This window comes from Ctenopharyngodon idella, chromosome 24, assembly GCF_019924925.1.
Source record: "Ctenopharyngodon idella isolate HZGC_01 chromosome 24, HZGC01, whole genome shotgun sequence".
Lineage (NCBI taxonomy): Eukaryota > Metazoa > Chordata > Actinopteri > Cypriniformes > Xenocyprididae > Ctenopharyngodon > Ctenopharyngodon idella.
Window position 1 is genome coordinate 16,232,665 of NC_067243.1, and position 25,719 is coordinate 16,258,383.

The following is a 25,719-nucleotide window of genomic DNA, read 5'->3' on the forward strand; positions in this document are numbered from 1 at the left end:
GCGGAGGAAAAAGACAACATTTATTGAGTATATTAACAGTTTAAAGCCTCATATATGAAATAAAAATCATAAAAATCTAATTTTTTGAAATGAAATCTTTAGACAAATAATTTTTTAATCTAAAAAAGTTTGCATGTGTTTCATGTTTTGTCCCATATTTGATACATCAGGCTTTAATACGGTGAAAATATGGAGCTCACAGTCTAGGACCAACAAACACTGTGCAAAAAATATGCAATTTGGTGCAGTTGCTGTTATTTATATGGCCAAAAAGTATGATGGAATTCAAGTATCTTGTAATTGAAATAAATGAGATCTTTACTATTTAAATAAGATGCTTTTAAATATAAGTTATCACTCTATATTTCGCTATAATGTCTTATTAAAGGGTTAGTTCACCCAAAAATGAAAATTCTGTCATTAATTACTCACACTCATGTCGTTCCACACTCGTAAGACCTTCATTTTCAAATTACGAACACAAATTAAGATATTTTTGATAAAATCCGATGGCTCAGTCATTGCCAGCAAGATAATTTACACTTTCAAATGCCCATAAAGGTACTAAAACATATTTAAAACAGTTTATGTGACTACAGTGGTTCAACCTTAATGTTAAAAAGCGACGAAAATACTCCAAAAAAAACAAAATAATGACTTTATTCAACAATATCTAGTGATGGACGATTTCAAAACACTGCTTCATGAAGCTTCGAAGCTTTACAAATCTTTTGTTTCGAATCAGTGGTTCAGAGCGCCAAAATCACATGATTTCAGTAAATGAGGCTTTATTACATCATAAGTGTTTCGAAATTTCAATAGTTCACGTGACTTTGGCAGTTTGAAACACGCTCCGAACCACTGATTCGAAACAAAAGATTCGTAACGCTTCGAAGCTTCATGAAGCAGTGTTTTGAAATCTCCCATCACCAGATATTGTTGAATAAAGTCGTTATTTTGTTTTTTTGGCACACAAAAATTATTCTCGTTGTTTCATAACATTAAGGTTGAACCACTGTAGTCACATGAACTGTTTTAAATACGTCTTTAGTAGCTTTCTGGGCATTGAAAGTGTTAATTATCTTGCTGGCAATGCAGGCCTCACTGAGCCATCGGATTTTATCAAAAATATCTTAATTTGTGTTTTGAAGATGAATGAAGGTCTTACGGGTGTGGAACAACATGAGGGTGAGTAATTAATGGGTAGTAATGAGTATTTTTGGGTGAACTAATCCTTTAAGATGATATTTAAATGCTTAGTTTTACTGTCAAAACCATAGTTTTCATTGTTGCAGGGAAAATTACAAACTATCAATCAGAGGGCAGAAGTCAGATAGTGTACAAGTTTTGCTCGTGTTGTTAATTTGAAGGCCTTAAAAATGCGTATCAAATAAGATACTGCAGGCTAAATTTGTTAGGGTTAAAACAAATAGCATTTTTGTGAGAATTCTCATTCTATATATAGAATCCATTAAGTGCACAAAACACAAGGACACAAAAGCTTTATGAACCAAGACAAGCTACTCCGAACAAATGACACTTGTAAATCACGGCCACACGCACTGCAACAACAATGATATCACTAGTTTCCTTGCATTGTAGAAGCCTCAATAATTCACCACTCACTGAGTATGACAAATCCATGGATAAAAGAAAGAGGGCAACTCTAAACGATCCTTGTGCCTATGACTTGGAAGGCACTTTTGTGTCCGTGTACCAGAAGAGGCGAATCATCAAAGAGTCAGCCTACACTGAGTGCACTGCGGTGACAAGTCTAACTTTAGACAGCGTTCTCAAGGGAGTGGTTGATAAACTCAATTAAGCCTGGTAGGCTGCAGACGCCGGAGAAGTGATTTATTGTTGGTGTACTTAAACGCTATTCCTCCAGGAGGTCGCTTTTAAGGTTGAGAGGGAGAGAGCGGCAGAGCTAGGGAATATGGGATTCACCCTTACTGTTATCTAAGCAATTGAAGTACGTTGAGTAGCACTTATAGGTCTCTGCGAGGTCTAACAGTGTGAGACTGAAGAACTGTTGCACTTTCTGTCCTTTAAGAAATATTCAGTCAGTTTTCTTGCTGTTGACCTATATACAGCATCTGATAAACAAGCTTTCATATTCAAGTGCAATAACAATGCTTGGCACACTAAGGATCCTCACTCAAAAGTGCTTCAAAAACTGTTCTCTTGGATGATTCCCCTTGAAAGAGCAGGAACAGAAAAAATACCTCAGATAATTATTATTCATTAATATTTTACAACGCACTGGGACTTACATAATGCATTTCCATGTTGTTCAGTTTTACTGTTTGTATCTCCCATGAAAACGAGCTTATGAAACATATTAACATTTACCAAAATATGTGAGTTTTTGGCCAAATCTTAAGTGTCTGCAGACCAATATTTTTCTCAGAAATTGAGCCGACTCATTTTGGCACTCAAATGACTGCAACCCCAGGAAAAAATTAAAGTGTTTAGACATAAACACGTCTGCATTTCCAGATATTACGTTCCTAAACTGAACAAAAACTAAACAAAAGCTTCAGTTTTCTTAACTGGGTTTCATGGAAACCTACAGATTTATAATGACTCACACTGTCAACAGCTAAACGCACACCTTCCAGACAATTCCATGAAAACCGTTCAACTAAATTTCCTAGCAAATCAAAAACAAGAAACGTATTTTAATAGGCTAACAACAACTAAACTTTAATAACAAGGAATAACCTTCCGTAATACTTTTTTTAACCATGCTATAAACATTCAGAAATAAAGCAAACGCTCACTCACCTGTAAAATAAAGACACCTGTCTGAGACAGAAAAGGAAAATAATCACATCTTTTAACGGTCCGGTTCGCTCTAGGTGCGCGCGCGCTGTTTCTGGCGGATGCCAGCAGTCTCGAGATGGGATGCGGCGGTGAGTTTCTGCGCGCTTTCTGTAAAAAGTTGCCCGCTCTTTCTCCTCCTCTCCGCAGCACCGTAATCACTCACTTGGAGAATGTGCACTCGGGTGACTCACTCTCTGAATGGGTCACATCAGTTTAAAAGGTTTGTTGTTGTATTCTGCGCAAACGCTGCGGGTCGTTACTCCACGGTGCGCGTGCCATTGGATGGAATGGGTCTCTCAGGTGAGCAGAGCGCAGTCAGATCACTGACAGTTACGTCACTGGCGGTGGAGTAACGGAGTCCGATGATTGGCTGCTGCTAAGTTCCATAAACAAAACATAATAGTGGTAATATTTGTAAGCATTTTAATGTTTTTTTTTTTTTAAATGTTTATTTCGATCTTTCGATATTATTATTACTATTTTTTTTATTCTATTGTACGCCCTGGCTGCAGGCTATTTGTACATATTTAATAAAAAATAAAATAAAAATAAAAATACATAAATAAAAATGGCCTGGCCATTTTTTTAGTGAAAACGAACGTATTTAGTTATTATGAAATATATTTTCCTGATTTATTTTATTATCTTTTTAATGTTTTGCATTTTATTTTAAGCATAGTTTAATCGGTTATTCTTTTTAAAAATATTGCTGTGAATGAACATTTATCTTGCTGTTGTTGCATATATTCATAATAAAAAAGATTTTATGAAATTTACTGAAATTAATAATAACGACAAGGATAATGAGAAGAAGAGTAAGAAGAAAAAGAACAAAAATAGGAAACTAATAATTTCACTTCCGTTCTTTCATTTATTTATCAAACATAGCATTTGAAGCCGGGATGATGGAATAGTCCATAATTTTCTGGTGGTAATTTGGAGTTTGTATTTCATTAATCACTCTAATGACCAAACTGGTTAATTGCTAGTACATTATTACATTGTGTAGCATTAAATTCATATGCATCGACCTTCTATCAGTGACTAAGTGAGTTTAAAACATCAACACTCACATGGAAAGGCTCGACAGTCTGCATTCAGAGGCTTTATGAAGTCTGTCTCACCACAAAAGACTGCATATGGGTATGTACGGCCATTTATTGTTGTACGTAAGGGTTTTGGTTTTAGCAAGTGTGCTTATTTGTCATATTTGTCAAAAAGCAGATGGAGGGAAGTTTACTACTGTGGTCAACTTTACACTGCCACCCAGTAATCACTGAACCCGAAGTGTGAAATTCTGGACCTATGACTTTCTCTTCAACTATGCAGTATCTTCATCCAGCACCTGCCATGGTATGTTACTGCTTTTTTAACGGCCTCGTGAGCGTGACACATTTGACAAATATTTTGTGGTCTTTTTTGAAGCGAGGAGACTTATCATAATATCATGAAAAAAAACAACATATTTTTGAAACGATTTGGCCAACGAAAGATTGTAATGTGTTTTTTATTTGTCACCCTCTTGTGCCACAAAGTTCTTATACAGGATAACTCGAGCTCTATTCAAGGTATCGTAACGCCACCTAGTGGTGACCTAGTCCTAGTGTTCCAGATTTATGAGCTAATCAATAAAAAGTGTGATCTGGTGTTTGACACAGAGTGAGTGGAGGGAGGACACCACAGATAATCTACAAAACTGATCCGTATAGATTTACTACCCACTCTAAATAAGTCTCAGGTTTTATTTATGACCTTAAGGTCAATAAAATCCAGGTTAGTGCTGACCTGGTCATTTTCCTACTGTAAAACCTCATTGACGACTGATCATTTAAACCTGCCACGGTTCATTTGGAAAAGGGCCTTTAAGTGTTGCACACATCAGCAGCAGTAATTTAACTATCCTCTTGACATCAGTATATTGTGAAGAATGACAGGATTGATCATTTTATTAGTTTAATGCCTTAAAGAAATACACATATGACTTTCAGACAATATGCCATTTTATCAGTCAAACTTTAGATCTGAATCAAATCACAGAGGAAAATAAGACGCCTATCTATTGCGGAAAGCATCTTGGATTTATATTTCCCCGCCCTGGGCCGTCTCAAAACCATAATATATTGAGAAACGGATTTGACAGTGTTATTTCAGGAAAGTTTTAACAGAGCCGCATTTTAAAAACTTTACTTTTAGAGATACACTCAAACCAGTTTTACAGCACTTAAGCTGATTAGTTCACCCAGTTGGCATTGTTTTCCTCTGGGTCACATGACCGCTCTCAACTTCATTTCTGATTTATTTCATAATCATAATATTATTGATTTTAAAACCTGGTCCTTGATAGCGAACACAACAGGCTTTGTGATTTATTCAAATTGGATAATCTTGTTTTTCATTTTGTTGAAGCTTCAGGGCTTCAGGTCCCTTGCGAAAAAGAAGCAGGCCTACAATTTACCATATACTTTTATAAAAGTGCACATTCAATACAATTAAGCACACTGTTTTTCTCAAAGAAAACAAAGAGCTTTCCTTAATTTACTCAACATCATCCTTTATCCCACACGTTCCACACTTGTTACATTTTTACAAACAGCATTGGTCACTAAAATTACATCTTTGTTCACTCAGTAGGTGATTTTATTTTTTTTTTTTTTTACAAAAACAAACCACTTCCACCTCCAGATTCAGTAATCACAGTTATCTCAAAAAGACAACATGGACAAAAACATTTTAAACCAGTTGAAATTTGGACAAAAACTGTGGTCATTTCCCTGATTGCCTCTATGGTGACACTGATTCAACTGCTGCCAGTGGAAATGAAAACCTGGTGGAGGTGGATGGCTGCTCAGAAAGTACCATCTGTTCTGTGTCTGATCAAACAGCTGAGATTTGATTGAACTTGACTGTTTGTACTCTCAGTCTAAGAGTTTAGATATCTATCTGCAGAAATACTGAAGATCTATGACTCAGTGCAGTTTTGTGTAGGTATATTCACAGCAGAAGTTATTCTGATGATAACAACATCTGAAAGAAACAGGTGTTGTGATGCCCACGGGGCTAGGGAAAAATTAACTATAAATCTTCTGTGTTGTTCACTGTCAGAAGTTTTACTGGGCATAATATCAAAGTACATAGCAGCAGCATACATTAAATAGCCTATATTAAACACATAATTGCACATTAATCAATTCAGACTCCTCCAGTAACCAAAAAGACATATAATGCTTGCTATTTTCTTTATTTACCAGAAGGAGGTGTTATCACACAACAACGATACAACCCAGTAACACTTTTACATGGTGACGTTAAAGTTTCTCAATGTTTACCTGACAAATAGCCTAGGCCTATGTTATTTTAGCTACATAGGCTAAGGCTATCATATTTGTTTAAGCTACATATGAATTTTAAAAATACATTCAGATTAAAATCTTCGGCAGCAAGAAATTGGACGTTCCATAAATAAAATTCAAAACATTTTAGAGGACCTTTGCCCGTGTTTTGAGGCCATTTATAACGATCGAAAGGATTCACAAATCAGGCTATATGAATCAATCTCGTGCGCCCTGTACAGTTCCGGTTATGTTTGTTTGAGTCGTCGAAGAGCATTTGTTAACGGTATTCTCAAATTTATTCAATTCAAAGAAGTTAAAACAACTAAAAAATAGATACTTCTAAATGTAATCTAAATGTAATTCTACAATTTACTTTTCGCCTGATTCGTTAAAGAAAAGATTCGATTCAAAGGAACGATTCGGGAATCATTTCTCACGGACCAGCAGGTAATTCTGTATGTTATTATCCACAGTTCCCGCAGGGGGTGATACATTTCCTTTGAAGCATTTTACAGATTTGAATATAGGTTATTTTCCTAAGAAATATAGGTTCTGCTGTCAGGCTTTCCCATTATTTATGTGTGAAAATAAAAGGAAATATTTTCGGATGATGCTTTTAACATCTTTATTGTGGTTATGGTTCTTATGAAGACGTGTAGGCCAGGATTATTATAGTTAACTAAAACCAAAACCAAAACTATATAAAAAAATCTAATTACTTGAAATAAAAAGAGTATAAAAACTTAAACGCAATTTACTTCACCTAGTTGAGGCGGTAGGCAGTATTTCTCATTTTAACTTGATGTACTAAAATAACTAAAACTGAATTAAAAATAAAAACTATAAAGACATATTTAAGGTCAAAAACAACAAAATTACTAAAACTATAACTAAAATTAAAATGAAAACAAAAAAATACAAAAATAAAAACTAATTATGAATAAAAACTATAATAGTAGAAGGTAAAAAGTGTCTAGTTTCATTAGACCAGAGGATCCATGCCACTAAAATGTATTACAAAGCAAAATGTTTTGAGGTTCAGTCCAAATACTCACTAGAGGCACATGAAAATGAATAAGCACATTGATTTATTTCTCTCTACTTTATTTTAGTAACCCTGAGCTTACGTGCTTATTTTTGGCTTCTCTTAAAATACTTCAATATTAATTGCTGTGGGTTCAAGGACTGTGCTGGTTTTGTACACAAATAAATAAAGCCCTAAAATGACCACAGAGAGGTTAAAGCACCCCAAAAGGGCTTTAAACAAAGTCCTAAAATGAAATCAAAGCCATTTAATCAAATACTTTTTTTATGACAAGAAAGCAAAGCCTGTTTGTGAATTTGCAGCAGTGCAACCGTCACAAATAAAGACGCTGAACGGACCAGACAAATGAAATCAACTTGATTTATATTAAATTTTCTTTAATGTGCACAGCATTATGTGATTTTACAGTAAAAGCAAGGAAAGAGAATTTCAGTTTTCATAAAAAAATACGATCTCATCTACAGAGGCAGACTCATTGAAGCAAATGCATCGCAATAGATACTAAGACAGCAGGTAGACAAAGTCAAAGCGGGTAGACAAAGGGTGACAGAAGTGAGCATAATGTCAGTACAAAATACTATATAAACCCCACTTTAGCAGCAGCCTCTGATGCTGGAAACTTTGGTTTGCTGCCAGTCTTTGCCAGTGTGTATGTGTGTGAATGTGAATGTGTGTGTGACAGTGAATAAACAGAGAAGCAGACAGGTTTGTTTACGGGACAAAATTCCAAACCAAATGATGCCACTTTGTATTGCAGAAACAACATTTAAAAAAAAAAAAAATGCAAAAAACGAATTCTTCATCTTTAAAGACTGCAAATAAAGTTTAAGTAAATGTTAAGGCTGTGGTAATGTGCTTTCGTGTTAAAGTTCACGACCTAGCTAGCTTTATGTCCTATAGTTGCTAGCTTCACATGATGTCTCTCTGGAAGTTGTAAAGACATTCTCTGCCACTCAAAAACCTGTTGACATGATGACCGGTTTGAAGCGTTACATGTCAGAGCCAGGAACAGTCTCTTTGTTAGTATATGCTGAGTAGACAAAGGGTTCAGTGAGGGCACCTCTTTTGCCCCATGTTCGGGCCATCCACCATATTTAGTAGCAACATGCAGTGTGACGGGCAGTCTTAACATCAGCAGGGCCACGCCTACTTATTTCTCGAAAATTCGTTCAGATTCCCCGAAACCAAAAAAAACGTTTGGATTACATAAACCCCACTGATGACAAAAAAAGGGTGATAGTACCCAAAATGGAAGAATGAACATAGCAAAACTTTTAGAATCTTGTATATAATGTTTAGATGACACAATGGAAGTATTTTGGACCGACTAAGTGGATGTGATAGTCAATGAACGATAGGGGACAAAAAACAAACCCACAACAAATTCACAGCCTTGTCCCAGCAAGCAAATCTTAAAGGGATAGTTCACCCAAAAATGAAAATTCTGTCATTATTTACTCAAACTAATGTCGTTCCAAACTGCGCAATATTTAACGATAAAACTGCAGTCACATTTTCTGTTTGTTCGGCAAATTTTCACGGTCGAAATCCAGTTACTTCAAAAGGAATCCGAGCGATTGCTAATGCGACTGCACCTTAAAATATTTATTTTTATATATTTTACATTTTTTTTATATTTATATTTTTTACATTTATATATTTATAAAATATATTCTATTTAATGATAGTGACCACCAGTGTTGGGGGTAACACATTACAAGTAATGCGAGTTGCGTAATCAGATTACTTTTTTTCAAGTAACTAGTAAAGTAACGCATTACTTTTAAATTTACAACAGTTACTTTTTACTGAGTTACTTTTTCAAATAAGTAACTGAAGTTACTTTGTTTTCTTATTCATTTCACTTTTGCCAAAAGTAGAACTTTTTTGTTGTTATAAAAACAAACAAACAGCCCAGCCCAGATGAGATGAAGTAATGCAAAAGTAACGTAACACATTACTTTCCATAAAAAGTAACGCAATTAGTTACTTTTTTGGGGATCAACGCAATATTGTAACTTTCCCCAACACTGGTGACCACCATCAAGCACCAAAAAGGACAAAAATCACACACAAAAAAAAACACAAAAAAACAACAACAAAAACATGTGACTCATGATCTATATTTCATATTATTCATATGATTTTGAGAGATTTGAAAAATAGCACACAAGTCATGTGGATCACTTTTATGGTGTTTTTGGAGCTTGACGGACGTGGAATGACATGAGGATTAGGCCCTGTTTACACTAGTGCGTTTTCGTTTTAAACGCATACATTTTGCTAGGGTTTTGCCTGTCGTTTACACTACACCGGCGAAAACGCTGCAGACCCCGTTTTAGTTTGAAAACGCCTGGGTTGCATTTCAAAATAAACGGACCAAAACAGAGACTTTTGAAACAATGGCGTGGCTGCCCATGTTCACTCTGCGTATCCTTGGCGACCGTGTAAACAATAACATGGAGACTGAACTGCGATTTTTGCTGGATTTGTTGTCACTTTTAGCAGCCATTGTGCAGTTAAACTCAGCATTTTTTAATACTGCAGCTGCCTACATGCCGTTTTAAAACAAAAACACACTAGTGTAAATGGGGCCAGAATTTGCACTTTTGCATGAACTGTCCCTTCAAAAGTCAGGCTGAAACGGTATTCCTACGTTGATAAATTCTAACAAATGACAAAAAATGAGAATTTTTAACACACGTCCCCTGCGCCCCACGGAATCCAAAGCTGAGAGGAGACAAAGCTCATTAAAAAAAGAGACGGAGAGGAGAGTCTTACCTAAGGGCCACCTAAATACAGTGCAACCCTCCATCTCTCCCTCTTTATTATAGAGGTTTATCATGTGATTTATCTCCCTGCATCGGACATTGGTTTCCATTCCCCCATCCCACCCTATCCCTCTGACTCTTTTCCTTCTCCCTGTCCCTACACCACCTTGGTGGTTGTGACCCGCACACTGCTGAAGCACTTCCCTATGGCTTCGAACAGTGGGTCGCAGAAGGTGTGCACACAGATGGAGTAGATTCGACTGAAAGTGTGGATCACGATTAGGAAGCTCTTCACACAAGGCACCATCGCCCAGATGTGGATGAAGGAGAGGATGGCGAAGAAGATGCCCCATAGCAGGGCAAGCGGGATGCCCACTAGGGCCGTCAGCAGCCTGTAGCACCAGTACTTTGTTACTGTGAAGGTGGTGAAGCTCGCTTTCCACACGCCATCGAAGCTGTAGGTGCCGGGAGGCTCAGCGATCACGTCCTCGAAGTCCACCTGGAGATGAATGGGATTTCAGAATTAAATCGTTTTGTATTTGTATAATCAAAATCAGACATAATTTTATTTTGCACAACTAACCCATTGTACCTGTTTTCCAATTAACCCATATTAGATGGCTTTCTAAGGCCTTTACATAATTAACATGATAAATACTTTTTTTGAATAACATTTTGTAGACAATTTACTCCACGTCTTCTGCCCTCTGGTGGATTATAAATGATCTTCAGGAAGTAGTAGTACTTTTAATACTATTTCAAAAATCGTCTCCTTATGTGTCACAATACAGGTCATTTTGCTGGAAAATTCAAGAATAACTTTCAAATTATTATTGATATTTTAAAATCCAATCAATCAATCAATCAATCAATCAATCGTCTAATCTATCTATCTATGTCTGTCTCTGTCTGTCTATCTATCTATTTATCTATCTATCTATCTGTCTATCTATCTGTCTGTCTGTCTGTCTGTCTGTCTATCTATCTATCTATCTATCTATCTATCTATCTCTGTCTGTCAATCAATCAATCTCTTCCTGTCTGTCTGTCTGCCTATCTATCTGTCTGTCTGTCTGTCTGTCTATCTATCTATCTCTGTCTGTCTGTCTGTCTGTCTGTCCGTCAATCAATCAATCAATCTCTTCCTGTCTGTCTGTCTATCTATCTATCTATCTATCTATCTATCTATCTATCTATCTATCTATCTATCTGCCTATGTCTATCTATCTATCTATGTCTGTCTGTCACATTTGACTATTCATCCATCCATCCATTCTCCAAAGGGATGCTGGAACCTATTAAATTTTATTTTTTATTTATTTTCATACTATTTTTAATTTATATTTAATTTTAGATTAATAAATTAATTTAAAAGCTTGATGTTTCATGATACATGAAATAACAGACATCTATATGAGTATTTCTGCATGTTTTCATCCATATCAAGTGTGCTGACATTAAGAAATCCAGCACAAGTACTCCTCCCCCCCTTCACCCATCTCCACATTCCTCATAGACAGCATCTTTACATTGTACAGCACCCTGCTCTGGTTCACTCAGACTGGTACGACCTGGTTCATGCCCAAGTCACCTTGCTCTAAACCTCCTGCATCAACCGCAGATTGGATTAGATAGTGCCTGACACCAAACACTAACATTTAGAGAAGACATGTAAATATAAAACTCATTTAATAAGCCCTGGAAAGCTTGCTTTAGATCTTCTCAGAGCTGTCAAACCTCACGCCATCACTGTATAGCAATACGCTTTCTTTTAAATACAGACGTGTTTATTTCAGTTGTGACACTTTTGATTATACAGGGAAAAAGCACACACAAACACACCCCGTCCTTCACAGTCACACGTGGAGGTCAAGATAAAGCTAATATTTATTTAAGAACTCTTGTTTGAATCAGAATAACTATTCAACAAAACAGACGTACCTAGTTTTTTTTTTCTAATAAAAGAGAGCAGTGTTGTTTATGGTGATCTTTAAACTGATAATACCTGAAAATGAATGTTTTGCTTACTGAAAAGTAGGCAACTAAACCACTTTAGACAATTTGTGCTAGTTTAACAGCAAAGCCTTGGATCACTAGAAGAAAACATGCTGGTTAACCACCACAGTCTATCTAATAAAGCTGGTTGACCAAGAAAGGCTTACTGGTTAAGTTAGCTAAAAAAGTCTGGTAGGCACACCACCAGGTTTGGACAAAATAGAAGAGTGTTTAGAGTAAATTGAAGTTCCTGTAAGAGTAAAATGACAAATTACTACTTGTAAGGCTTGAAACCATCATGGCTCAAGTTGGCAACGAAACACCAAATTATACAGTCTTATATAAGCCTATCCTCCCCATTCATTTATCTACAGTATATCCCAATTGGCTGGACACATAGTTTCCATTACTTGAATATTACAACTATGACTTTCAACAAAGTTAAAATAAACAGTTCTTAAGCTGACTGCACAGTGTTCTCTGATAACACTCTCACTGTACTGACAGAAGTATCAACTTGCATTCTTCAGACCTGGGGGCTTGTGATTATATATGACCCGTCAACATAGTTAATAAATCACCAGTATGCAGTGCATAGTTTATGGAGGAGTAGGAGTGCCACTGATCAATTTAATCATTTAAAATAACAATATAGACAAATAAATCACTTTTTAAATGGAATAAAACCGATAAAATCAATCATTTAAGACAGTTTATTTATTGATATCTAAAAATGAAGAAATATTTAACAATAAAACAAAATGACACAAAATAAAAATGTAAAAAATAAGGCATTGTTTATTTAATTAACATTTAAAAATGTAGCTATATTAAAAAATAAAATTTAAAATGATGTGTGTGTGTGTATATATATATTATATATATATATATATATATAAATAAAATAATAACTTTTCAAACTGACAAATGAAATTTAACAATAAAACAAAACAAAGTAAAAATGTATATAAATACGTAACTGTTTAAATGTTAAAAATGCAGCTATATTCAAAAATAAAATAAAAAAATTTATATATATATATATAACTTTTCAAACTGACAAATAGACTTTAAAACACAAATAATAAATAGATTTAATTATTTCTGTTAAATTGATTTCATAAATAGATTTAATCAATTCTGTTTTCTTTAACAATAAAGTAAAATAAAAAATGTAAATAAATAAATCATATTTCAAACTGATGAATAAACAGACATATTTAATTACATATTTAAATATATAATTAAATATTTACATACAAATTAATGACATATATAAATTTATTGAATTAATGCTTATAAATAAATAAATAAAGTAGTCCTCCATACACAGTATGCATCAAAAATTATATATATATAGAACTTGGACAGACAAAAGCTGCACAAAAACAGTGGCATTGTTGAGAATCCACAATGGTTTAAGTTAAAAACAATTATAGCTACTTTGTTTATTTATTCTAAATCCTCGATCACCATGGCAACAGCCTGTGACTCATTTCAAATTGCAAATTCATATGCAGTGACGACCAAACCCGCCAAATTCTTGTTAATGTAACTGTATTAGCTATGGAAACACTTCTGCAAACACTGTACACTACAAGTGTAACCTCACGCATTCGTGTTGACTACGCGGAGGTCTTCGTGTGGCCCGGCCCTAGACTGTGCTCTGGCCAGATTCCCACGTGGAATCCTGCTCCAGTGTGCTATTAAAAGAATGCACTTTTATGAGAGGAAAATATTCTGTTCCAAGGGAAAGCTACGCATGTGTTTCTGCACACAAGGATCTTTGATGTGGATGTCTGTGGGAGTGCACTTGGACCACGAGTGCATCATGGTCCAGAGGAACGCCCCGTGTGTGTGTGTGTGTGTGTACAGAGAATTTGTGAAAATGGAGATGGGAATTCCCTGCTACGCTCTCCTACGCAAGACCACTGCGAGTGCTCAACCCCTTTTAAGGACAAAATAAATGGACTGTGTGCACAAAATGAGTCCTTGTGACATCAATCCCATAATTCTGAGCAAATTATAAGCAAAAAACTTGCTTTTTCTGTTCTCTGGATTCAATTTTCAGTCAAATCATAGTAGGCATTCAACTGCATGTGTCCTCGGGGATGTGACTCAGTGTCATGTTGTGGTGGGAGGGAAAAAGACATGTGAAAAATAATGCGAAAGGGTGGAGATGGATGCAGGGGGGGTCATTTTTGAATGCTGAGTGTATTCCTGTATCATCAGGTGACCCATTGACTTTTCTTTCTGGGAAAGTTGCTATGCAAGGCATCCCCCCACGCCCAGGAAAATTTTCACTAAGAATGTTAGGTGTGCAGCTCAAAAACAGGAAACTGTTAATATTTCCTCTATAACAAAAAGACCTTACTTTGACAGCTCGTCACCGCATGGGAGTTACCACAGCAACATGCCCGTCCAAATAAGAGCACCACGCTATTATTGCATGCACGGATTTCACAAACTTGTGCCACAGTCCCAACATTTCACATTGCGGAGACAGCTGCTCCAGTGAAAATTGTTTCCACCCTGTTGGAAAATCCAGCTTAAGCTGGTAGCTGTGGATCTTCTAGCTGGTTGACCAGCTATCATACTCTACCAGTACCAGTTTGACCACTGGTAGAACCAGCTTAGAAACCATCTGCTGCTCCAAAACACCTAAGGAAGCCTGGTAGGGACACCAGCACATCAGTATCATATGCTAGAGACCAGGTGAGACTGAATGCATGTGCGTTTAAGCGTGACTTTAAGCTTTTGATAGTAAAATAACAGATAATTCTTCAAGGACATGAAAGACAGCTGCTACTTGCAATAATTGTTTCCAGTGCCACCGTGACAAACTGACCAGTGACTCATCGCCTCTGTTATGAAGCCAAACTTTCTGTTGAGTTACAACGCCAATCCATTAGGATATTTTATTTTTTAGCAGTATGCATAAACTGTAATGCTCTTTGAAGACGTTTCTTAATATTTATTTAACAAAGCATAACATTTAATAGTTATGATATTTATATAATTATAATACAAATAATTATCAATAAATTACATTATATAATACATACTAAAATAATTACGTATGAAAAGTTGCGTGCAGTTGTTTCATAATACATTGTACTAATTATAAATGCATATTTTTTTATTAAAGTGACTGGACAAAGTAAAAAAAAATGCATAAAGAAGAAAAAGTGAAGTGAATGTCCTACCTTCACCACATTGTCATTTAAATGCTTTGGGTCCCGGTTGACCAGGTCAATCTCCTTGGTGTGGACATCCTGAAGTGTCTTTTCGTTGATGCTGTCGTTATCCATTTCTTTATTATTTGGTTTGTAAATGTTCCCCTGTTTCCTGATGAACGGTGAGTGAGTGTATTCCTGCGGTTCCAAAGAAAACAGAAAATGAAGTTCATGAGCGTGAAGGAGAGACTGGGGAGCAACTCAGCACAGCCCTGGCATGGGATGGTTTTAAGCGGATAGAAATGAAGCACCACACCCCTCTGGAACGCAGTAGAGCGACCCGCCGCAGGGGGACGCCATTTTACACGCTGCGCGTGCTTTGTGCTCTTCTCTTATTCAACAGCAGAAAATATATATCTATAAAATCACCCTAGACTGAAAATAACTTTTAGGACGTGCTTAAGATATATTAGTTATCCTGAATTAAAATAAATAAATAAATAAATAATGCGCTCCATCAACATGCGCTGCGATATTCCACCTAAACTGGATTAGTGAGCAGTTCATAATTTAGCTAATATTATCATTCCATCCAATTGTGTTTGCACAAAGTGTGCACAAAGTAAACAAGGGAGGCTTGCCAAACAAATACGTGCCAGAAAAAGATAAGATATAAACTAACAGTGGAGCAAGTGCCAACACATCCTTCATGTGTTGATAAACCCCTAAAAGTGTTTGAGTAGTAAGTAGCCAACTCAACTAAGGTTTTTTTGCACAAATGACTCCTCCTCAACGAATTGGCATAAAAAATAAAAGATTTCTGAGGTAAAATAGGTGTCATTCTTACCTCTTCAGGTGTTCCGTCCTTGTATCCGCTAGTCATGCTGTCCTGTGACTGGAGTGCGATCAGTTGAGTGTGTGAAAACAAGACAATCAGTACAGAGGAAGCAGTGTGGGAGGCGTGGGGATTCTGCTTACTGTGGGGAGTCCTCTTCCTTACAACAGCCCTCTTTTCTAAAAACTAAAGTCCCATAAAGCTTTATCTATTTAATGTTTTTATCTCTCCTGCAGCCTCTCATCGCATCGAGTGGGAGTTCCTCTCAGGCACTGGCTGAGGACATGCTGTGTGTTCAATGAATGAAACCTTCCATTAGCCTGCCACTCACAGAGCTACGCAGTATTGGTGGTTGGAGATTTTGACGTGTTTTTTCCCAAATGGGAGGCATATTTGGGCACTGTACAACTTTTCCTGTACGATCGTGTACACTACCACAAACATCCACTCGCACTATTTCTCCACGTTAGAGTATCTTAAGGGTTAAGTATCACAACTCTTAAGCAACACAAATAGAAGAAGCCTACAGGGATTATGTAGTGACCAAAATTAAATGCTTAACAAACCAAACTATCTTATATTTTACAAAACTAGCCATCGTAGTAGCCTATTTTACAGCTCTACATGCATGATGAGGTGCATTTTAGGATGTTTTTTTTTAAACAGTATTCAGTATGCTGAACACTTATTGGCTACATTTTTAGTTTTAGTTTCTGTAAAGGAATTCATACTTGACTTGAAATGTATAAACCTGAAACGTGACTATTCTAAGGTCGGTTTGCATACCAAAATACACCTCAAGGCAAGACTTGCACTTTAGTTTGGAATGTTTTCAGCAATAATGCAAATCTTGTTTTTCCTAATATATATATGATACTTATTATAACTTTACTATAATTCACTTTACTTATCTATACACCTTTTGGTGTCCATTAATTGTACCTATCAAATATTTGTGTAGCTATCCAGTTCAGGTGCTGGGATGTGCATGCAATGCAAAATATGCAAACAACGACGACAGTGATAGGCGGCCAAAGGTCGCTGTATCTCAGGTAAAAAAGTAGCACTTTTTAAGTTCTGTTCAAAACTTTTACATATATATATATATATATATATATATATATTTTATTCATTATTATTTTATATTAAATTAACATCTCCATGAATGACAAAAAGTTCCTCATTGTAAACCTATTATTCTACAAAATCAGAATGCGGAATGAGACATTTAATAAAACCCATCTGTTAAGAACTCAGTATACCCTCAGAACCTTCTCCAAAAATATACACTTTTTAAGCGGGTACACCATTATCCTTAAGGCATATCTGCCGCATTGAACATGTCACGAGGGTTTTTCACATAGCGCAAGATGTTAAATCTTGTCAAATTAACATTCCATGTGCCACACAGTGATCTCCATGGTATGGTCTCTCAGCAAAGAAAACAGTCCATTCAACTTCCAAAAATAATTTTATTTGTGAACTGAGAGGCATTTAGTTCTGCCTTTCATAAGCTGAGCCGTGTTCAGCATGTTTGCTACATGACATCATTCAACAGGGGTGAGGAAACGGCACCTGAGCCTCTAATGTTCCATTGCACAGTCAAATATTCCATTTACTCTGCGGAGCCACTAACAAAGCACAATCAATGGCAAACAGCATGTCCAATGTGGCTTTGCAAGTCAAACTAATCGCCATATGGGCACTATTTTATCATTACAAAAAGAAGTCATTAATACAGAAGAAAAATATGTTATAAATTTGTATAGAATGCTCTCTATAATAGGAATGTACCTGAAAATCATAAATAGTTTGTACACTGAAATGCCGTCAAATCATCTAATTTACTCTTGTTGATAAAAATCTATCAACTCCAAACAATATAAATATTAACTCGGAAATAAATCGCACAACACTACAACCCTATTGGAAGTAGTTGCATAATTTTTTTTCCTCACAAGCATATCATGCGCTTATTGCAATATCATATTACATGCAGTAGCACAATAGGGTTAGTTCACCCAAAAATGAAAATTCTGTCATTAATTGCTCACCCTCATGTCGTTCCACACCCGTAAGACCTTTGTTCATCTTCAGAACACAAATTAAGATATTTTTGATAAAATCTGATGGCTCAGTGAGGCCTCAATTGATAGCAAGATAATTAACACTTTCAGGTGCCCAGAAAACTACTAAAAACATATTTAAAACAGTTCATGTGACTACAGTGGTTCAACCTTAATATTATAAAGCGACAAAAATACTTTTTGTGTGCCAAAAAAACTAAATAACGACTTTTCAACAATATCTAGTGATGGGTGATTTCAAAACACTGCTTTGAAGCTTTACGAATCTTTTGTTTCGAAACAGTGGTTCAGAGTGCATATCAAACTGCTAAAGTCACTTGAACTATTGAAATTTCGAAACACTTATGACGTAACGAAGCCTCGTTTACTGAAATCACGTGACTTTGGCTCTCTGAACCACTGATTCGAAACAAAAGATTTGTAAAGCTTCGAAGCAGTGTTTTGAAATCGGCCATCACTAGATATTGTTGAAAAGTTGTTATTTTGTTTTTTGGCGCACAAAAAGTACTCTGTTAATTATCTTGCTGGCAATGGAGGCCTCACTGAGCCATCAGATTTCATCAAAAATATCTTAATTTGCGTTCCAAAGATGAACGAAGGTCTTACGGGTGTGGAACGACATGAGGGTGAGTAATTAATGACATAATTTTCATTTTTGGGTGAACCCTTTAAGGTAAAAATCTCAATCATTACAATAAAAACTTTGAAAAGTCTTGCATTTTAAACACAAAAGCTTAATTAGACTTACATAACAGTAATGAAAAAGCATGTCAGCACTGACGCCGCCCATTATGAGGTTGACACGTCAGTGGCTAAATAACGGAATGAATATTGCAATTGTCTACTGAAATGAAGAAAAGAAAAGTTCTTTCTCTTTTCTGTGCTTCAGCAGTCAAGGATAACTTATCCTTCAGCTAATAACCCTCAAAAAGGAGGCCAAAAGAACTTGACAGAAAGATTCTGCAACACTTCTATGCGGAGTTAGATTAGGACAGACTTGCTCAATTTTGCACAGTCTTGACATTGATGGACGACAAGCACCGTCCAATGCTGAAGAAGAAAGGCCCTATAAACATGTCCATCAAGCTGGTCCAGATCACGTGGGTGGAGGGCAGTGTCATCATGCAGCCCTGTATCATTGGCATCACCACCCTGCGGATGGAAAAATAGCTCATCATCATGTGTGCTGATATATAGGACTTATATAATAATCATTCACATCAAGGTGAACGTGTTCCTCTCTCTTTGTTCTGGAGTACAAATGTACCCAGGAAAGTGTGCAAAGCATTAACCTTCATTTCAGATGGTTCCATTTAATCATCACCTTTGATATCGTTGACATTAAACACATTTGCAAGGTCTGTCAGTGAGCGTCACTGGCCCATAAGGGATTAATAAGAGGTGAGAGAAAACAAAGCATGTTTCCAGTATTTACAGCACAGGTCTAAAATCTTATTTTTTTTTCCATAAAAAACTTTTTATTTATAAGATTAAAGGTCTTTTAGGGCATTCATCTATTTATAACAAAATCTTGAAGAAATTGTGAGTGGTGCCTCAACTGGTCAAAACTCCCCTCCTCAATGTTGTGGGTGTTTGCTAGGGTGTTGCTATGCAGTTGCTATACTTCTGTGTCATTTTTCATCATGTTTGGTGTTCTAGGTTGTTGCTAGGGCATTGCTATGTGGTTGCTAAGGTTCTGTGTGGTTTTTAGCACTATGTTTGGGTGGTTGCTAGGGTGTTGCTACAGTTCTGTGTGATTTTTGCACTATCTTTGATGATCTAGATGGTTGCTAGGGTGTTTCTATGCAGTTGCTAAGGTTCTGTGTGGTTTTTAGCAGTTTGCTTGGTGTTCTAGGTGTTGCTATGGCATTGTAATGCAGTTTCTAATGCTCTGTGTGGTTTTTATCATTATGCTTGGTTATCTGTCAGCGCCGATAGCCTAGAGGTTAGTGTGCTGACATATGGCACAAATGCGTTCACGGCGACCCGAGTTCGATTACTGTCTCGAGGTCCTTTGCTGATCCTGCCCCCCCTCTCTCCACCCATGCTTTCCTGTCTGCTCTCTACTGTCCTCTCCGAATAAAGGCACAAAAAGCCCATAAATATAACTTAAAAATATATATATATATATAAATATATATATATATATATATATATGCTTGGTTGTTAGGGTGTTGCTAAGGTTCTATCTGTTTTTTAGCACTATGCTTGGCAAGCTAGGTGGTTGTTAGGGTGTTGTTATGTTTTTATGTGGTTTTTGAGGTTCTGTGAGGTTTTTAGCATTGTACTTGATGTTTTAAGTCAGGGGTGTCCAATCCTGCTCCTGGAGGGCCATTGTCCTGCAAAGTTTAGCTCCAACCCCAATTAAACACACCTGAACCAGCTAATCAAAGTCTTACTAGGCATACTAGAAACTTCCAGGCGGGTGTGTTGAGGCAAGTTGGAGCTAAACTCTGCAGGACAGTGGCCCTCCAGGACCGAGTTTGGACACCTCTGTTCTAGGTGGTTGCTAGGGTGTTGCTAAGCGGTTGCTAAGGTTCTGTGTGGTTTTTATCAGTTTGCTTGGTGTTCTAGATGGTTGCTAGGGTATTTTGCTAAGGTTCTGTGTAGTATTTAGCACTCAGGTTGAGTGGTCGCTAGAGTGTTGCTATGCGGTTGCTAATGTTCTGTGTGGTTTTTATCACTATGCTTGGTTATCTAGGTGGTTGTTAGGGTGTTGCTATGGTTGTTGAGGTTCTATGTGTTTTTTATCACTATGCTTGGCAAGCTAGGTGGTTGTTAGGCTGTTGCTTTGCAGCTGCTAAGATCCTGTGGTTTTTAGCACTATGCTTGGCAATTTAAGTGGTTGTTAGGGTGTTGCTATGTTGTTATGTGGTTGTTGAGGTTCTGTGAGTTTTTTTGCATTGTACTTGATGTTCTAGGTGGTTGCTAGGGTGTTGATAGTTGGCTGACAGGAGTTTGAAAAAAGTAATCACTCCTCAACAAGCTGCACAATTTGAAGCATCATTCATGTTGGTAGGGAATTCTGGGTAGATGCTAAGTGGTTACTTACTGACCCCCAAGTAAAAACAGCCAATTTCCAAGTCTTTATGATATTCTGGGATGAGATTTTTAGCATATACCAGGCTAAAATTCTGTACACTCATTTAGAAAAGTAGAAAAGACATCCGTATTCAACAAACTCCAAAGTTTAAGTTGCCGCCTACAATAACACCTCACACATGCAAAATTCACTAAATGGTTTTCTCTTCTCCCTTTGAGCTACACTGACATCTTGACATTTGATCTTATCTGGCTAATTTGTCAGCACTACTCATTCCTAAGCTAATGGGGTCACTGTGCTACCCTGGGTTGTAAAATTTTGCAAAGTGTGCTAATATGTGCACCTCAAGAACACTGACCCTGAAAGAGCTGCTGATCTAAACTGCACAAGGGTCAAGCACCAAGCTTTGCCAAGTTTCTGCTTGCATGTGTCAAACCCCTAAGAAGTCTGAGAAAACCACTTGACTAGAATGTTAACAATCCAATGAGAGTTATGTGTGGATTTTTCCACTGTATGTGAAAATGCAGGTCCACCTGTGCTGTACTAAACCACTATGCAAGACTTTCTCTGTGGTATTACTTCATTCTTTATCTAGGTGGGAAGTGGCCAAGGAAAATATTTTGCGGAAAATACAACAGAGAGCCAATAGCCTTCCCCAGCGAGAAGCCTTTTCATACCAAATATGTATACAGCTGAGGACCCCGAAAACAATCCCCGCAATAAATGCCATAGGAATAGCCAGAAACGTGGTAAGAATCCGGTAGAAGATGTATTTAACCAGCTCGAACACAGCATGACTGCCGATCCACACTCTGTCAAAGCTGTGAGTGGAGATGGGCTCAGCAATGATGTCTTCAAAACCAATCTGTGGAATCAAACATGACATGAGAAAATCAATGGTGCACAAACTCGACTACCAAATTAGTCCAAATGTATAAAAGGAAATGTCAAATTTGTATACACACCCTCAAATACCAAGAGATCAGTGTTGCTGAAAGTCATTTTATTTCTATATTAATGCAGTACTGTATGCAAAATAATCATGCCAATAAAGTACTCGAAACTGAATTGAAAAAAATATATTATTATTATTGCGCATGTGCAACTACACTTATTCAAATACAGACTCATTCTGAAAAACATTCATGCACGTGAATGGCGGTAAGTGAATATATCGTAAGAAGCTAATATAAACTCTTATATCACAGGAGTTATTAGTAAGTATTTTATAAATATGTGACAGTAAAATCTCTCGCATTAAGTTGTCACCTACCTTTAGGTGCAAGTTAATATCTTTGGGATCTCTGTCCAGGTCCTCTGAATACACTTTCGGTTTTTTTCCAAGTATAGGTTCAATCGATCTATTGAATTCATCCTCATCCATAATGACACTGGTCTCGGATTTTTCTTTTTCAAGTCCCATTTTTTGTTTTGGATGTGCGAGACGCACACTGCTGTCTGTTGCGCCTGCTGTACGCGCACTGTGCGCTCGAGGCAGGACGCGTCCACGCCCCTCACGGAAGACGCGTTCACGCGTAGACAAAACACACAAACGGCGCTCGATGTCTAGCCGTCCTTATCTCGATACATTGTTTATTGAATCAGAATTCAAGGAATGTTAACAGATTGTTATTGTTATTTCCTCAGAATAGCATATAGGTCGCTTTTTGAAGTAGCCTATATTTCGACATTCATTCATTAATCCATTCATATTAAGTTTTTAAACTTCAGGACGTTGCTAAATGCTCTTCATTAATCATTAAGCTTCACTTTGAGGAGGTATGTGTTGTTCTTTAAAGGTTATTTACACATAGTACGCCTAAAATATAGAACCATATTGTCCTAAAGAACCCTTTTATGCTGAACTGTGAAAAATTCATTGAAATCTACATTGATTTTCTGGAGCTCAACCATCCATCTACACAGACTGTCAACACACTCTCAAAAGTACTTGATAACCTTCTTATAATGTCTATACATTTTAGTTTTCAACTGGTTACCTAACAATCTGTATTTTTATTTTTTAGTTTTTTAACAGGACATAAAAATGTGGCCAACTTTGTTCAGTTGAGGATACTTCTCATCTCAGCAAAAGACAAAGATATTGAATTTATGATCCATATTTTGAGTTATTGGTTTTATGCATAAACTGTACTGTTTTAAGCCAATTTTCTTACTACCTGAGAAGGCAGTATTTTTCAGCTTTCAGACAGTCAATGACTTGTGGATAATTTGCCTGTCTTATCTTCAGCCAATAGGCTGCTCTCCATATTCTTTATACTGGAAACTGATCCAGTGATGGTATTTGCCTTCCTATTTGACTTTTTAAAGGGGCAGTTCACCAACAAATGAAAATGTCATAAAAAAACCTGTCGTTCTTTGTGTAAAATATCATATTTAAATGATTCAACTTAAATATTAAGATAATATTTTAACAAAATCATTTATTTATTTTGCCAAATCAAAGTCATTTAGTGCAACCAACATACAGAAGAAAGAACAAAACAGGTAATTATATATAGAACCAGCTTGGTCATTTTGCTAAACATCACTTTGTTTACCCTAACACTTGTTTAATTTCTTACCAAATGTCTGAATATAATGTTTATCTATAACCAGAAGGAATGGAAGGAGTTTCACTGGAGCTAATACAGACGTAAACAACAAACTCATTGTGTTGTAACAGTCAGGAGGAAAAAGGGGAGAGGCCATGGCGGCTCATGACAGCGGAGCAAAAGCACAACAGTGGGAGTGAAAAGCACATTCTACCCACATGGGCACGCACAATACAGGCCATAATCCCTATGGATAAACACACAGCTGATTCCAACAGCAAAGCAAAGGTGCCAAGACCTTTCCTCTGCGAGTGTGATTGAAGTGGTGATCAAACGTTGTCAGCATCATGAACGGCCACTATGATCTCTAGTTTGATGTGGGTGTACTGTATTATTATTTTTTTGTTCCAAATAAAAATGTGAAACAGAGCAATCCGAATTCACTGCTAACCTCTTTATTGAAGGTATCAAGTATTATAATCTGTGATGAAGGGTTGGTAGACAAGTCTGAATGATCTATTTTGGAGCAATCTTTTACCATCATAATAACTTAATTTTGCAAGTTAAACAGTTTTTCCCTTGAGGATATGGGACCAGCCCAACAAGCTACTAAAGCAAAGTAATAAAACCAATATGTCATGAAAATGACAACTTAGCAGGTGAATGACAGCTGCCTTGTAAGGTTGCACTCGGTTGAGCAATATCTCACAAAATGAGTCAAATTTAATAGCTGTGCAATACTAGCAAATCAAATGAAGCAGTTGTCATTGAAAAATCTCTCAAATTCATACTTTCCACAGGGACTTGGTATGTTGTTCATCACTATTTTTAGGCACTCGGGTCACTTTTTTTAACTGGATCCATTACATTTTTTGAAAATACATTAAAATTTAATCCATTGGAATACACTTCTATTTTTAATTTCTGAAATCAATTCATTTGGATATTTTTGGGCGGAGATAAAGTAAAACATGTCAGGGTGGAACAACTGTCCTAGTATCAGAATGGAAAAGATAGTTTGGTACAAATGTTTATTATTACACTGCTCAAAAAAAATTAAAGGAACACTTTGAAAACACATCAGATCTCAATAGGGAAAAATATCATGCTGGATATCTATACTGATATGGACTGGGTAATGTGTTAGGAAGGAAAGGATGCCACATTGTTTGATGGAAATGAAAATTATCAACCTACAAAAGACTGAATTCAAAGACACCCCGAAAATCAAAGTGAAAAAATGGTGGAGCTGGCTAGTCCATTTTGATGAAATTTCATTGCAGCAACTCAAAATGGTACTCAGTAGTTTGTATGGCCCCCCATGTGCTTGTATGCATGCCTGACAACATCGGGGCATGCTCCTAATGAGACAACGGATTTCCCCCTAGATCTGGACCAGGGCATCACTGAGCTCCTGGACAGTCTGAGGTGCAACCTGGTGGCGTCGGATGGACCGAAACATAACGTCCCAGAGGTGTTCTATTGGATTTAGGTCAGGCGAGCGTGGGGGCCATTCCATGGTATCAATTCCTTCATCCTCCAGGAACTGCCTGCATACTCTCGCCACATGAGGCTGGGCATTGTCGTGCACCGGGAGGAACCCAGGACCCACTGCACCAGCGTAGGGTCTGACAATGGGTCCAAGGATTTCATCCCGATAACTAATGGCAGTCAGGGTGCCTTTGTGTAGCCTGTAGAGGTCTGTGCGTCCCCCCATGAATATGCCTCCCCAGACCATCACTGACCCACCACCAAAGCGGTCATGCTGAACGATGTTACAGGCAGCATAACGTTCTCCACGGCTTCCCCAGACCCTTTCACGTCTTTCACATGTGCTCAGGGTGAACCTGCTCTCATCTGAAAAGCACAGGGCGTCAGTGGCGGACCTGCCAATTCTGGTGTTCAATGGCAAATGCCAATCGAGCTCCACGGTGCCGGGCAGTGAGCACAGGGCCCACTAGAGGAAGTCTGTTTCTAATTGTTTGGTCAGAGACATTCACACCAGTGGCCTGCTGGAGGTCATTTTGTAGGGCTCTGGCAGTCCTTATCCTGTT

The 25,719-nt window shown here is 37.1% G+C and overlaps 3 protein-coding genes and 1 long non-coding RNA gene across 4 annotated transcripts in view; 1 reads left to right on the top strand and 3 right to left on the bottom strand.

Moving 5' to 3' along the window:
- The window catches only part of met (MET proto-oncogene, receptor tyrosine kinase), a 64,803-nt gene extending 61,679 nt beyond the window's left edge, over positions 1 to 3,124 (bottom strand). Inside the window, exon 1 of the mRNA XM_051883412.1 lies at positions 2,788 to 3,124. The gene's annotated coding sequence lies outside the window, so the exon portion shown is untranslated. The remainder of the gene's footprint in view (positions 1 to 2,787) is intronic.
- A 501-nt stretch (positions 3,125 to 3,625) lies between these two features.
- LOC127506706 (uncharacterized) lies at positions 3,626 to 17,301 on the top strand. The gene is made up of 3 exons (XR_007928109.1): positions 3,626 to 3,969; positions 4,048 to 4,179; positions 16,217 to 17,301. It is a non-coding gene; the product is annotated as an uncharacterized LOC127506706 (long non-coding RNA).
- Positions 7,560 to 16,205, bottom strand: cav1 (caveolin 1). Its single transcript, XM_051883413.1, has 3 exons — positions 15,993 to 16,205; positions 15,176 to 15,343; positions 7,560 to 10,473 (listed from the first exon to the last, which is right to left on the bottom strand). Exons 1-3 carry the CDS (start codon positions 16,026 to 16,028, stop codon positions 10,132 to 10,134), a joined length of 546 nt encoding a protein of 181 aa, XP_051739373.1. The 5' UTR covers positions 16,029 to 16,205; the 3' UTR covers positions 7,560 to 10,131.
- Positions 17,302 to 17,432: 131 nt separating the features above from the next.
- cav2 (caveolin 2) lies at positions 17,433 to 22,658 on the bottom strand. Its single transcript, XM_051883414.1, has 3 exons — positions 22,384 to 22,658; positions 21,788 to 21,975; positions 17,433 to 19,219 (listed from the first exon to the last, which is right to left on the bottom strand). Exons 1-3 carry the CDS (start codon positions 22,531 to 22,533, stop codon positions 19,069 to 19,071), a joined length of 489 nt encoding a protein of 162 aa, XP_051739374.1. The 5' UTR covers positions 22,534 to 22,658; the 3' UTR covers positions 17,433 to 19,068.
- Positions 22,659 to 25,719: the final 3,061 nt, after the last annotated feature.